This window comes from Stegostoma tigrinum, chromosome 2, assembly GCF_030684315.1.
Source record: "Stegostoma tigrinum isolate sSteTig4 chromosome 2, sSteTig4.hap1, whole genome shotgun sequence".
NCBI classification, from domain to species: domain Eukaryota; kingdom Metazoa; phylum Chordata; class Chondrichthyes; order Orectolobiformes; family Stegostomatidae; genus Stegostoma; species Stegostoma tigrinum.
This window is the reverse complement of record NC_081355.1, coordinates 84495384-84509818: the sequence shown is the minus strand read 5'-3', so window position 1 is coordinate 84509818 and position 14435 is coordinate 84495384. Positions and strand designations below refer to the sequence as shown.

Below are 14435 nucleotides of genomic sequence, written 5' to 3'. Positions count from 1 at the left end.
TGATTAGAAATAATTACAAAAATTGCTGAAAATACTTCTCAGATTAACAATGCCTGTTGAGAGAAACATATGAGCACTTAAAACTGAAGGGGAGGCAATGGCCTAGTGGTATTATCGCTGGACTGTTCAGCCAGAGACCCAGATAATGTTCTGGGGACCCGGGTTCAAATCCCGCTACGTCAGGTGGTGGAATTTTAATTCAATAAATGTCTGGAATTAACAGTCTAATGATTGTCAATTGTTGGAAAAACCCATCTGGTTCACTAATGTCCTGGTCTGGCACACATGTGACTCCAGACCCACAGCAACATGATTGAATCTGACTCTGAACTGCCCTCTGGGCAGATAGGGATGGGCAATAAATGCTGACTTGCCAGTGATGTCCTCATCCCATGAATGAATGAAAAGAAAAAGGTTATTAATGTCAAGCAATTACCCAAACCTTGAAATTGGCATCCAAACCAATGTATCTGATACGAATTGGTTAAAAAGCTACATATAAAAGAACCCAAATTCAGATGTATTGTCTGGAAAAACTCCTTCAGTGCAAAGTTAACATGCAGACCGACAAAATGATCAATGCAGAAGAACACTTTTTCCCTTCTTATGATACTAGCTATTGTATGGTAAGGCCCAGTCTTTGAATGTCAGAAAGTGAGTGAATGGATGAATGAGTAGTTGCTAGTAAGGTGATGGGTAACTATTCAAACAAGCATCACAAAACTCTCCAACGTCTCTGAATCAAGCTGAGTCACAGGCATTCAGCTAGCAAACAGAAAATGCTGAAAATATTTGGAAACAGAGGCATTGTCCGTTCTAACACCCGTTAAACTTCTGAGGCAGTTCCCATGTAGGACCACTTGTACAGAGTACTAACATACATTTTCAACAGGCATCTGGCTTCTGATTATCTGGAGACGAGAGGATTTGGGTTGTTAGTTGTTTTGATCTCCAAGAGCTGCATAAACAAATATTTTCAGCATTTTCTGTGCTTCTTCCAGATTCTGAGCATTTTTTTTGTAGGAGTTGATTATATTCACCCTAACTTCCAACAGAATCTTGGTCTTGTTGAACTGATTTGTACATATTTTTCATATCAAAACCTTTTTCTTTCAGCTTTTCATATGCCAATATCATATCTGGCTTGCAGCAGATACCAAAGGAATCCTCGTACTCATTCCTGGCAACCCAGTGCTCAACATTATCGTCAGCACTTTTATTTTTGTGCTAGTTGCTCATGAAATCTCTCAAATCACAAATGATCTTGTACAAATAGCCATTCCCAAAGATAACTATGTTGCACTGAAAAGACTGTGTGCAACAGTGTTTTTATTGGGGCTTCTCACATTGTCAACTGTTGAACGATTGAACGAATAACTGAAATAATGACTGAGCAGGCTCAAGTACGTATTTTGACTTTTGTATTTAATAAAGAGGAAAAACCTCAAAGAATTGTGTATTGAGAGGAAGAAAGCATAAGTTTGCGCAACACTACAATTCGTCATAATATCAAATCTGAAGAAAACGTATTGATGTAAATGCACATGATGAAAAGGTTTGGTTACATTATGATCGATTCAAAAGCAACTTTAAGTATTGGGATAATTGATGGAATGACTACTAAAAAGGTAGCATCTTTTGATACGCTATTTCCCGGGATTTCCTATTTGGATATATACCTGTTGGTTATGATGTTACTTTATTTCCAGTTCAGCATTTCCATATTTTCACTGTTATTTCTTTAAACTGCAATTATTTCCAATTTTATGAGGAAACATTTTGGGATATCTGCTAACATTAAGTTTGATTCTGGATACCTTTAGGTATCCCAGTTCATTGAAAATCATAACTTCCTGATGCTGAGGAGTTTGACGTTTTTTTTCCCTCTATCCCTATGCTGTGTTGATGTTGGGCAAAGTAGCTTTCTTTCACAGTTCACATGTAGGTGCAGTATGAAAAAATGAATATCTCTATGGAGCACTGATAAAATGAATAGGCTGGGAGTTCGTTCACTGAATTATTCCTGACTTGAAAGAGATATGTTGGCTTTGATTGTGATGTTGCATTACTGGAAAAAGTAAGCTGCCAACAAATTTCAACCACTGCTAGTACTAGGCTGCTGTTACATTTCTCTCTTTTAAAGTGAAGAAAACATTTTACTTGTGGAATAAAGAGTTAATTGTCCAAAGTAAATTAATCAGTTTAAAACTCCTAATTTGAAATGTTGTCAATATGGACTGAAACACTGGTCTAATTAGGGACTCCTGCTCTGTGTACAAGTGAAATATCCAACAATTTGTAAATTAGTTGGTATGATTGAGTAACCAGTTCCAGTGTTAACAGCCATTTCACTTTGTATGATGAATTATGTTTTATGATTGTTTGATTATATCAGCTCTTACTAACAATGTGCTAGAATTTGTTTATTACATTTTTTAACAAAAAGATGATTGCATTTGCTGCTACAATTTAGGCGTTTGAAAAGTTTTGTAGCAGGAAGAAAGGGAAGGAGAGGAGACGAGCTAAGGATTTATTACACGTTTGAGTTCACCATGACTGTTTCCTAAATCAGACTTCCACTTCATTTCATGAGTTAATTCATGTAAAAATCTGACTTGTGTTTTGACAAAAATGGCCATACAGAATGCTTTAGGCACATCTTGTTCATACACTTTTAAAGTATCAATATGTTCTTTCTAACTCTAGACATATTTGTAGGAAACTGTCAGGTAACTTTGGTGATGCCACATTCTTATTCACCTGATTAGATTTTTTAACCATCTTTATTAGTCAAATTGCTCAAGAGTTTGAAGTAGTTGAGTGTGATTTTTTTTTTGATATGCAAGGTGCCATAAATCATTGTTACTGATATCTGTTTAAATCATGGTAAGATTTCAATCTTAATTTAGGTCACATTTACAGATCCTGCAGTATGTTATCTTTCACTTAATTCTTTTGCAGTGAATTATCTTTGAACTTCACATCTGCATATTCAGTAGCAAATATCTTGAAGTTGTATAACATACTTTTCAAACGACATATGCCAATGGCAGAGATCTTGCAGTGTGACAGCACAAAAATGTTTAAGTGCCATTTTAACCCATTTTTAAAAGAAGGATGTGAGATCGGAATCAGGAACTCTCAAAATAGTGTCCTTTCTAATTTATCAAAACTTTTAAAAACTAATTCTTGCAATTAGTTTCACATAACATTCCCTGCCTTTTCTCCAGTTGACAACAGGTAATGGTGCATTGAGACAGCCAAACTAGAAAATCCTAGAATTGATGAGGACTAAGTTCACTGATTTCATTGTGAATGGTTCAGCATTCCTTAGGAACATTAACTATTTCCTCCTGAAAAGTGTGTTTACACAGCACTCGGCAATTTAACACTATTCCAGTGGTAATTGTTTAAAACCACATGAAGCATGACCTTGTAAGCAAGGCACTGTGCAACTGTGCCCAGCATGTTACATATTGAGCAGGAATGTAATATTTATAGATGCATCAAAGTGGGTAAAACCAGATTTCATCATTTTGGAGGAAGGTGGCAGGCAGGGGAATTTGAGAGTTTCTCACAATGCAGTCAATCAAATTTCTCAAACGGTAGTTGACTTCACACTGTTGTTTGTGATTCCCACAATTGTTTGGGCCTTATTTATTTTACTAAATTGTTCATTCTTCTGAAAGTCTTTGGAATAAAGATGTGAGTAAATTTTGCACTAAAATTCAATTTGTAATATTCCACTACTTGCATGTGCTTTTCTTGCAAAATGTTTTGCTTGTGAATGACTTCAGTAGCCTTCAGGACGTTTTGGTCACCAGAACTGGAGTGAGTTTTACATGGTAGTCCCTTTCTGTTCATTGTACTTCATTTTGAAATGATAGCTTGGCTGAAGAATTTACTGCACTTAAACAGGATTTCAGGCTTGAGTAAATTCCAGCAGTTACAGAAAATAATGAGTCCAGTATAATATAATACCAAATGTTAATCTTTGATAGTTTTTATTGCACTTGGGGGGTCACATTTTTAGTACTGCCACTTATATTTGAGTTCTTGCAGTATTGCAGGTCAACCATATTTTGTGTATAGATGAACTTTTTTCTGTTTTTGAGGTTTTGCACTTATGAAGAGCCACATGACTGTGGTAAAGTTTATAATTGTTCAGCAATTTTCCTGAAACAGCTGAGTGCTAATTAAAATTTTCTGAAATGAGTTTCATTTACAATTTATCATTGTTTATAATGGATTTCCCGGGTAGTTTGAGATGTGAAAATTTACTGTTGTAGTGTTAAAGACAAAAAATATTTTGTACAATTTCAAATCATGTGAGTTCTTTAGGATTGTTTTGCAGATTTATGGTTTTTTTTAAAGTGTTTTTCCTGTTTTAAAAACTACGAATGTGTGTTATAGAGCTGCAATGTCATTCAGTGATGTTTACTGTTAGATTGTGTGGAAGTTTTTCACCTAGTTTAATGACTGAATTCAGTTTCTTTCCAAATGCTTTTATTTTAGTTTGAGCCATATGTAAAATAACTGCTTATGATAAGCATAAATAAATTGGTCTGACTTAAGGAAATTAAGGAATGCATGATGTTCAAACTTTTTCCGATATGTTTGTAGTTTTCATTTGTGTTTGGTGGTTTGCTAAGCCACTAACTGTTGAAATGTGTACTTCGTATTGAATGTGCCAAACCTAAAATAAATTTCCCATGTTTTCTATGCTTATAGTGTTTATTAGGAAGCTGGTTTTGACAAAATTTCGAGTTTTCCATTGCTCTTGGAAATCTGTAGGACTTGGAAAGCATTAACCTTCAGTAGTTTAAAAACAGGCTTCTGCATTCTAAATACCATTAATTTGTGTAGCTGTAAGATGATTATTATGATTTAGAAGTTGTCTATCTATTTAGTTTGTAAACTGCATTTTATTTAGTTAAATTTGGCGTACATTTGATTTGAAGCATCCGATATGGGCCTTCATTGATATGTACAAAGTTTGATTGCATAAATCTTAAGAATCTATATCTATTGGAATGAAGCTTGAAAATTAATGGCAGCCAGTTTAACTTACAGAAAATTCCTTCATTTTTGAGCTGCTTTATGTAGAATCTCCAGAGTGGAAACCGGCCATTCGGACCAATTCACACCAACTCTCCAAAGAGCATCCCACCCAGACCCATTCCGCTACTGTGTCCCCGTAACCCTGCATTTCCCATGGCTAATGCACCTAATCTACATATCCCTGAGCACTATGGATAATTTTAGCATGGCCACTCCATCTAACTTCCACATCTTTGCACTGTGGGAGGAAACCAGAGCATCCAGCAGAAACCCATGCAGACAGGGGAGAACATGCAAACCCCACACAGATAATTGCCTGAGGCTAGAATTGAGCCAGGGTCGCTGGTACTGTGAAGCAGCAGTGCTGAACACTAAGCCACCATGCTGCCCTTTAATGGCTCCTATTTTAGAACGAGCGCGCTGAAGTGAAAACTGCAGCTTGTCATTTGTTTATGCAGCAGAATTAGGACAAACATTTGATTACCAGAGGATTGCAGTGGGAGAGAGATCCTCTGAGGCCTTTCCAGAGGGAGGAAGACAACTTCAAGGTGGGCATCCTTGGAAGAGGCTTCACAGTAGGGTTGTAACTCACTCAGAGATAGGAAGAAGTGCAGATGCTGGAGTTATAGGTAACACAGTGTGGAGTTGGAGGAATACAGCAGGCCAGGCAGTATCAGAGGAGCGGGTAAGCGAACGATTCTGAAGTCCCGACCTGAAACATCAACTTTCCGACTCCTCTGGCTTGGTGTGTTCCTCCAGCTCCACGCAGTTACTTCTGACTCCCTCATCTGCAGTTCTTGCTATCTCTTAGGACAAATATTTGCTTTGTTTAGTTGGTCCAGTGAAGCATTAACTTTAGTTCTACTTTGAACTGATCCAAACATACTCCCAGGTGCTTTTATTCAATGTCTCCATAAGCATACAGTGTTCAGTATTGCCAGAATGTTGTTTTGCTTTGTAATTTTTTTAATAGTTGAGGTAGATAATTGGCATTTGGCACCATTAATGCATTTGTTGTATATACATGGCACAGAATTCCAATAAAAGAGAATTCTATTCCATTCAGATTATATATTTACAATTTATTGAATATATGAAACTTTAAAGGAACATTACTGAACTGTACAGTCTTGTCCATAGTTGTCTGCTCAGAATAAGCGAATTTACAGTGAAATCATTCTGTAATGTGCGTAGATTGTTGAGCAGTAAGTACTTGTCAAATTATAAAAGGACCCTGGTTAAACTGACAGGTTCCTACGTTTTTAGAATCAGTAGGAACGGATGAAAAGCCTGGATTAAAAATAAAACTTGAGTGAATGACCAAATATGGTCCATTGTGAGTGACTTAGTTTGAATGTATTCATAAAACTAGTGCAGGTATCTTTTCTCTTCCCCATAACTATTCTTCTTAATTTCCAATGTAAATTCAAATAAGTATTAATGTCAAAATAAAAGAAATATTACAGGATTTTGTGCATACTACTTTTAAAACTTTCAGTATGGGATATATATTAAAAAGACTGCATTTATCCAAAATAAAAGATTTTTAAAGTATTTCAGTAGAAATAGTTAGCTATCTCTTCCCCACTGTATTCGCCATATATTGCTCATTGCATGGATTCAACCCCTTACAGTAAGGGGTTGTAGGAATTTTAATAAACTTTTTAACATTCATTTAAGTTTCAATCTGGAAATTGGCAAGACCAAGCAATATCTTGTATTTTGATGTAAATTTCATGCTTGAAATTGTTGTTTTCTTGCTGCCTCCAGAGGGACAAATCTGACCTCAAATAGCCTGGAGAGTATTATAATTCCGTCTTGTAACATTAACTTTATTTTTAGATTGTAGGTAAGTAAACATTTTTGTTTCCAAAATGTTGAAATGAATGTATTTTAAATAGCTGCTTTGCTGTACAGAACATAATTGTAAATTAAATTAATGCACTCTGGGATATTGATGTGGCTGGCCAGGTCAGCATTTATTGCCCGTCCCTAATACCCTTGAAGATGGTGATTAGCTGCTTTCTTGAACTGTTGCAGTCCTCACAGTGCAGGTAATCTTCCAGTATTGTGAGGAAAATTCCAGGATTTTGACCCAATAACAATGAAGAAACAGCTGAATAGTTCAATCAGGATGCTGCAAGGTTTGGATGGGAATTTGCAGGTGGTGGTGATCCTGTTTCTCTGCTGCTTTTGTCCTTCTAAATGGTAGGGATTGAAGATTTACTGAGTTGTGTTTCAGTGCATCTCATGAGTGTTGTGCACTGATGCCATTGTACATTGGTCTTGGAGACAGTGAATGTTGAAGCCATTAATGCCAAACAAACAAGTTTATTTGTCCCGAATGAAAAAATAACAATTTACAAAACTAATAGCATTTATTTAAAAATGTCAACATGCCTCTTAAAGTTTCCATCATGTGTAGTGACATTGTCTTTGCTTAAAAAAATGGAGTCCATTATGATCATTGTCAAATTGGGAAAGTTGCATTTTTAAAAAAATCCAGTGTACTGGCAAAGCCACTGATTTACTGTGTGCAATGAAAATTCCAATAAAGTTCTGTGATGCTGAGTTGGACATGACATGAGATTGTATTAAACTTCCTTTAGAAGGCTTTGTTTTCATGATTGTGTGAATATTTGTTTCTGACACTTTGCATTACTGTTGTCGTGCTAAATTTGTGGAATTATCAAACTAGATTTTTCTTTATTTAACATACTGAACTTCTAGGTGTTTGCTCTTGTTTAACCTGTGACAGTTGCTAGTCTGTATTTCAGCTAATGGTACGCTGTTTTAAAATAAGGGTTGTGTATCTCTGCATACATTTTAGATTTGTGAACATTAGATGTTCCCATTTATAGTTTACTCTGAAGCTAAAATTAGGTTTCTTGTTTAACAATTTTTTTCTACTGGATAAACCAGTGCAAAACTAGCTTAGCTCAAACATGGATTATCCATAAAGTTAAATACTGTTTGAGACTTCACCTGATTGTCATCCATCCATCATTTGAATCTACTTTTGTGATGGAAATTAAAACACAAGCCTAAATATATTGTGCGTCCAAAATATTTCATTGCATTTATTTATGTGCACTTAACATTTAGTGAGATCTCATGCAATTACAATGTGAAATACCTGTCATTTCTAATATTTTTTAATAAAGCGTACAGGTCCTATGTAATTAAAAATTACCAACTTTGGAACTTAGATTTAAAATAAAATTTAACACTTTCATCGGAAACATTGTGTTTGTACTTTTTAATAATACTTCAATTTATTTTTGATTGCAGAAAGAAGTTCCTTGTTCCAAATATATTAATTTTAACTTGCTCCCTTTTTCTGGTTTTGCATGTGGCATCTAACCCCTAATACCTTGTCCATTCTTGAGACATAGATCCGGATATCTGATTCTAATTAGAAGAAAATATTACCAGCACAAAATAACTTACTCCCTGTGCTCCCAGAAAGGTAGATGGTTATCAAAGGAGCAAAATGGGTAGTTCAGAACCTGGTCGGAAAGATATATACCCAGTTCAGCAGCTAATACCACAGAAAGCAAAATGGATGAGCTTGAGTAGTGTGTGGCTTGAAACCAGGAATGTTTTATACCACTGTCCACGTAAAGGATCAATACAGACATTTACTTACCGGTGGGAAATATTGATAATTAGTAAATATACACATGGACAAAGTAATATGAGAAGTATAGTGTGGTTTGGTACTCTACTAGTAATCCAAAGCCAAGAGATCAAATTCTACCATGGTGAATGGTGACATTGAATTCAATAAATCTGGAAATTTGTTAGTTAACACAAGATGAAAATAGCGATAATAAGCTGTCGCATTGTCGTAAGCATCTCAAATGATTCACATGATTTTTCTATACTAAGTAGAATGGTGTTGTGAACCATACCAAACCCCCTCAAAATATATCAAGAAAGTAGCCTAGACCCTAACATTACTTTATTTACCAGCAAGTGTAAGGCACGGTGTTGCAGATGTGATTTGATTAGTCTACCGCTAGGTGTTAAGCAAAATACACTTTTTTTCTTACAACACAGTTAAAATACAAACAAATTGAAATACTTACAAAATAAAATATTATCTAACTACTAATCAACTGTTCCAATTTAGCAGCATCCTACATACACCCCCTTGGCAAAGGCAAATTCAGCAAAACAGATTTTCCCTAGAGGCTATCTTCACCCCGCCTAATGCAGGAGAAAGGAACACTGAAAGAAACTATCTGGTAGCAGAGAGCGAGAACTCGAGCTTCAACAGCAGCAAACAGAAAGCTGTATCTAACAACCTCTGTAGCCAACTCCAAATCTCCATTGAAAGGACAACCAAACTCTGGATCTAAGATATCAACTCATGCTGATTTTTTTTTTCTAATTCAGAGAGACTCGGGGAGCTCAAAGCTGTTTACCCACTGTTTCTGAAACAGATATTCCGGCACCACTGTGGCAACATCTCTCTGCAAGAGAAATAGCACAGGACAAATCTGTCTTAAAGACAAAGTACCATCACAATATCAGATGGGTAGTTCCAGTGAAGATGCTGGATTAGCCCTTTGAAACACTCTGTATTCAGTAGAAGCTTGCTGCTGAAGCAATTGTGAAAAAGAAGGTAGTAGTAACCAGGTGTGTTAGAATTTCTTTGTACTGTATATTGTTAAGTCACTGGGACTGGATCAAACACATTTGAGGATAAGGGAGATAAAGATGAAAATCGCAGACATACTGCTTTAATCATGCAACTCCTCTTTAATTTAAAAATGGTGCAAAAGGATTGGAGAATTGCAAATGTTATGGCCTTGTTTTAGACAGATAAATCCAGCAAATCAGACAAATCATACAATCCCTACACTGTGGCAACAGACTATTCAGCCCAACAAGTCCACACTGCCCCTCTGAAGAGCACCCCACCCAGACCCAAACCTCTATCCCTGCATTTCCCCATGTCTAATCCCCTGGACACTATGGGCAATTTAGCATGGCCAATCTACCTACCTGCACGTCTTTGGACTGTGGAAGGAAACCAGAGCACTCGGAAATCCATGCAGATATAGACAGTCGCCTGAGGGTGGAATTGAACCTGGGTTCCTGTTGTTATGAGGCAGCAATGCTAACCACTGGGTCTCCATTGCACCCTGATCAGTTTAACCCTGGTGGAAAAGCTTTTGTTAATAATCACTCAGAACAGAATTTAACAAGTTAAACAAATGCAGATTACTTGAGGAAAACCACCACGGAAATGTTATTGAAAAATAATGTTTAACTTGTTCAAGTTTTCTATAAAGTAACACAAATGTTAAATAAAGGGAATTACAGTGGAATGCAGATATTTAGTTTAAGTAGACTGGACAGATAAATAAGTAGGAAAGACCATAAGCAAGCAGTGACAGGCACCTAAGGAAATAATTCATAATTCCGAGCAAAAATACATCCTAGTTAGGAGGAAAGATTCAAAGCGAGGGATAAACCGACCATGGCTAATAAAAGAAATTAAGAAGAGCATGAAAGAAAAACCATTTAAGGAAACAAAGTCATTGGCCTCAAAGACTAATAAATTCAGGATCTAGCACAGGGGGACTTGAGTAAAAAAGAGAAAATAAAACTACAAGGGCAAACTTTGAGGAATATAAATACTAACAATAAGAGCTTCTTCAAATGTATAAAAAGAGGGGTCAAAGTGAACACAGACCTAGAAAATGAATCTGGAGAAATAATTTATGGGGAACAAGAAAATGACATGAGTTAAACGGAAATTTGTATCAGTTTTTATGGTGGAAGATATTTTGAACATCCCATTAATGCTAAAGAATACTGGGAAGGAATCAAGTACCACCACCATCAGTGGAGAAGTAGTTTTAGACAAACTGACAAGGCTAAATGCAGACAAGTTCTGGCCCTGATGTGTTGTACCCGAGGATCATAAAATTGGTATCTTCAGAAATAATACATGCATTGTTGTAATTTTTCAAAAACCCTTGAATTTTGGAGAAGTACCTGAGGTAGTTTTCCAATCCTATATGACGCCCCAACTGAAAAATACTGTAGGCCAATTAGCTTATCATCTATTGTCAGAAAAATGTTGGTATAGATTATCAAGTAATAGCAGAAAATTTGAAAAATCATAATCTAAAAAAGCAGAGTCGGCATAGTTTCACGAAAGGGAAATGAAAGTTGGACTAGAGTTTTTCGAGTATGTCTTGACCAGATTGGAACCTGGAGGTGTGTTGTTTTTGGACTTCCAGGTGTTTGACAAGGTACTTCATAAAAAGGCTAAGCCATATGTCTTGGAGTCTGTTTCACACAGAGGTGCAGCAGGTAATCAGGAAAACTAATGGAATGTTGGCCCCTGTTTCAAGGGGTTTAGAGTGCAAGAGTATGGAAGTCATACAAAATGCAGGTGATTAAAGTTTTTGGCAAGTTTTGTAGCTTGAGTCATGAATGAGGTTGTAGACTTGCTTGCTGAGCTGGTGTTTGGTTGTAGACATTTTGTCACCCTGCTAGGTAACGTCATCAGTGTGCTTCGGGTGGAGCGTTGGTGTTCTGTCCCATTTGTCATTTAGATGTCTTGTTCTGCTGGCGTGGTTGGCATTACTTCGGGTTCTGTTTTTCAGTAGTTTGCAAATTGGGTCAATGTGTTTGGAGTTCTGGTTGGAATGCCAGGCCTCCAGAAATTCCCTAGCATGTCTCTGCTTGGCTCGTGCTATCGTGGATGTATTGTTCCAATTGAATTTGTGTCCTTCTTTATCTGTGTGTATTGAGACCAGTGAGAGTTGGTTGTGTCTCTTGGTGGCTAGTTGGTGTTCATGTATCCTTTGGCCAAACTGGAAGTAATCTGACAATATGTAATGTTTTTCACAGACCTTGCATGGTATTTTGTATATTACCTTAGTTTTATTGGTTGTGGGTATGGGATCTTTTACGTTCATCAGCGTCTGTTGCAAGGTGATTGTTGGTTTGTGGGCTACCCTGGTACCTAGTGGTCTGTCTTGTGGTCATCTCTGGTATGTCTCTGACGTACGGTAGGGTTACCAGTGTGACTAGCCATGTTGTGTCGTCTTGTTTTGGTCTGTTGCAGAGGTAATATCGGATTGTGCTTTTTGGGTATCCATTCCTTTAAAACTCTGGAAAAGTGCTCCTGTTCTGCTTTACGCAATTGTGGCCTGTTTGAATAATGTCTTGATGCAGCTCCATTATTGGGTGTTGGGGAGGTTGCTGGAGTAATTAAGTATCTGGTCTGTATGTGTTGTCTTTCTGTATATGCTGGTCTGGAGTTCAGTTATTCTTGCGTTCTATCCTTACGTCTAAGAAGGGTAGTCGGTTATTGTTCTCCTTTTCTGAATTTTATTCTGGTGAGGATGATAATGTATTGGTGTGTTTCTTTGAGTCTTGTGCGTTTGATAATCATGAAGGTGTCAAATATGTAACAGACCCAGGCTTTGGCTTGTATGGTGGCAAGTGCTGTATATGGATACCTTTTGCATTACTGCTTCAGCAATTAGTCCTGTCATTGGGGATCCCACTGGTGTTCCATTGATTTGTTTGAATACATGGTCGTTGAATGTGAAATGGATTGTGGGGCAGTTTCAGGGTGCTGTCCTTGTTGATACTGTTGGTGGCCTGGGGTGCCTGCCTCCTTGATTTGTCCAGCAGTGTGGCAATTGTTTCTTTTGCTAGGTCTATGTTTATGGATGAAAATAATGCTATTACATCGAAGGATATCATTAACTCATCCTCTTCTTTTCTGGTGTCCTTTGATGTTGAGAAGTTCTTGGAAGGAGTGGGTGGAATGAATTGTGTTGTCAATTACGTGTTTAAGTATATACTGCTGTTACAGACCACTACAAGAAGACACAACATGGCCAGACACACTAGTCACCCTACCATACATCAGGGATGACCACAAGTCTACTCAGATTGCTAGGCATCAGGATAGCCCACAAACTAACAACCAACCTGGTTGCATGAGCCAAGTAGAGACGTACCAGGGAATTTCTGGAGGCTAGGCATTCCAACTGGAACTCCATCAACGAACACATTTGAACAGGACTCAATATACAAACCACTGAAAAACACAAACCGCAAGCAAGGCCAACCACCCCAGCAAACAGAGTCATATAAATAACAAGCAGGACAGAACACCAGTGCTTCACCAGAGGCACATTATCAATGTTATATAGTAGGGCAATGAAACATCTGCAACTAAACACTGACTGACTAGATGAGCAAGTCCACAACCTCAAAATGCAGGTGAGGCCACACTGCATTACTGTAAGCAGTTTTGATTCTGTTATTGAAGCAAATATCATTTCATTGAAGAGTGTTCACCAGTGTTCTTTAGGGAAAGGAAACTGCATCCTTACCTAGTCTGACCTATATGTGATTCCTCACTCTCAACAATGTGTAGGACACACAGCTGTCCTCTGGGCAATTACGGATGGGCAATAAACGCCGGCCTAGCCAGTGATGCCTTCATCCAAATGAATGAAGAAAAACAAAGTTCAGAGGTGGCTCACTGAGATGGTCTGTGGTAGGGAAGAATTTTGTTATGAGCAAAGTCTGAAACAGGTTTGGATTCTATTTGTTAGGGGAAGTGATTTAATTGAAACATATAGGATTCTTAAAGTACTTAATAGCATAATTGCTGAGAGGATGTTTCCCCTCATGGGAGAGTCTACGACCAGAGGGTGTGATCAGAGACTGTCTATATTTAAAGCTCAAATAAATAACCTTTCTCCTACTGATCAAGAATTTGAGGAAAAGGCAGGAAACTGGACATAAGGAATGTCATCAGCCAGGATTCTGTTGAATAGGAGAGCAGTCTCTAAGAGAATAATGGCCTATTCCTGTTCCTATTTCTTATGATACTAAGTGATTAGAATAATGAGAATGGTATAATGTATTTAGAATTTGAAAAAAAAATTTGATAAAATGCCATAATATAACTTTGCCAGCAAAGTTACAAACCATGATGTTACACCTCACTGGGGCTTGATTTCCAGCATGCTATCCATTGTTCCCACAGTTGTCACAAAAGTAAAAACTTGTATGCTAGTTTACAAATTTCTAAATGTACTTGTCTGATACACTTGGATTAACAGAAAATGCAGACCACATTTTAAAAAAAAACTATTAGAAACATTGGCTGGAAGCAGGTGGTGATGGTTGAATTTGTTTTCTGACTGGATATGTGTCCAGTGGAGTCCCTGAAGAATCGGTGTTGAGAACTTTGGCGCTTGCGGTGTGTGTGTGTGTATGATTTAGACTGGATGGAGGAGGGTTGATCAGTAAGTTCACAAACAGTATGAAAGTTGGTGGGGTGGTAAATGGTGAAAAGAAGTCTTAGATTGCGGGAGGAT

The 14435-nt window shown here is 37.3% G+C and overlaps 1 protein-coding gene across 4 annotated transcripts in view; it reads left to right on the top strand.

The window, feature by feature from the left end:
* Nucleotides 1-8270, top strand: part of casd1 (CAS1 domain containing 1) — a 114988-nt gene extending 106718 nt beyond the window's left edge. For 2 of the 4 annotated variants that reach the window (XM_059655160.1, XM_059655157.1), the window contains one exon: nt 1117-8268. In XM_059655160.1, the coding sequence (XP_059511143.1) occupies nt 1117-1377 (261 nt within the window). In that variant the 3' untranslated portion in view covers nt 1378-8268. Of the gene's footprint in view, nt 1-1116 lie in introns of all 4 variants that reach the window. The other 2 variants (XM_048554829.2, XM_048554811.2) reach the window with 2 other exon arrangements.
* The last annotated feature ends 6165 nt before the right edge of the window (nt 8271-14435 follow it).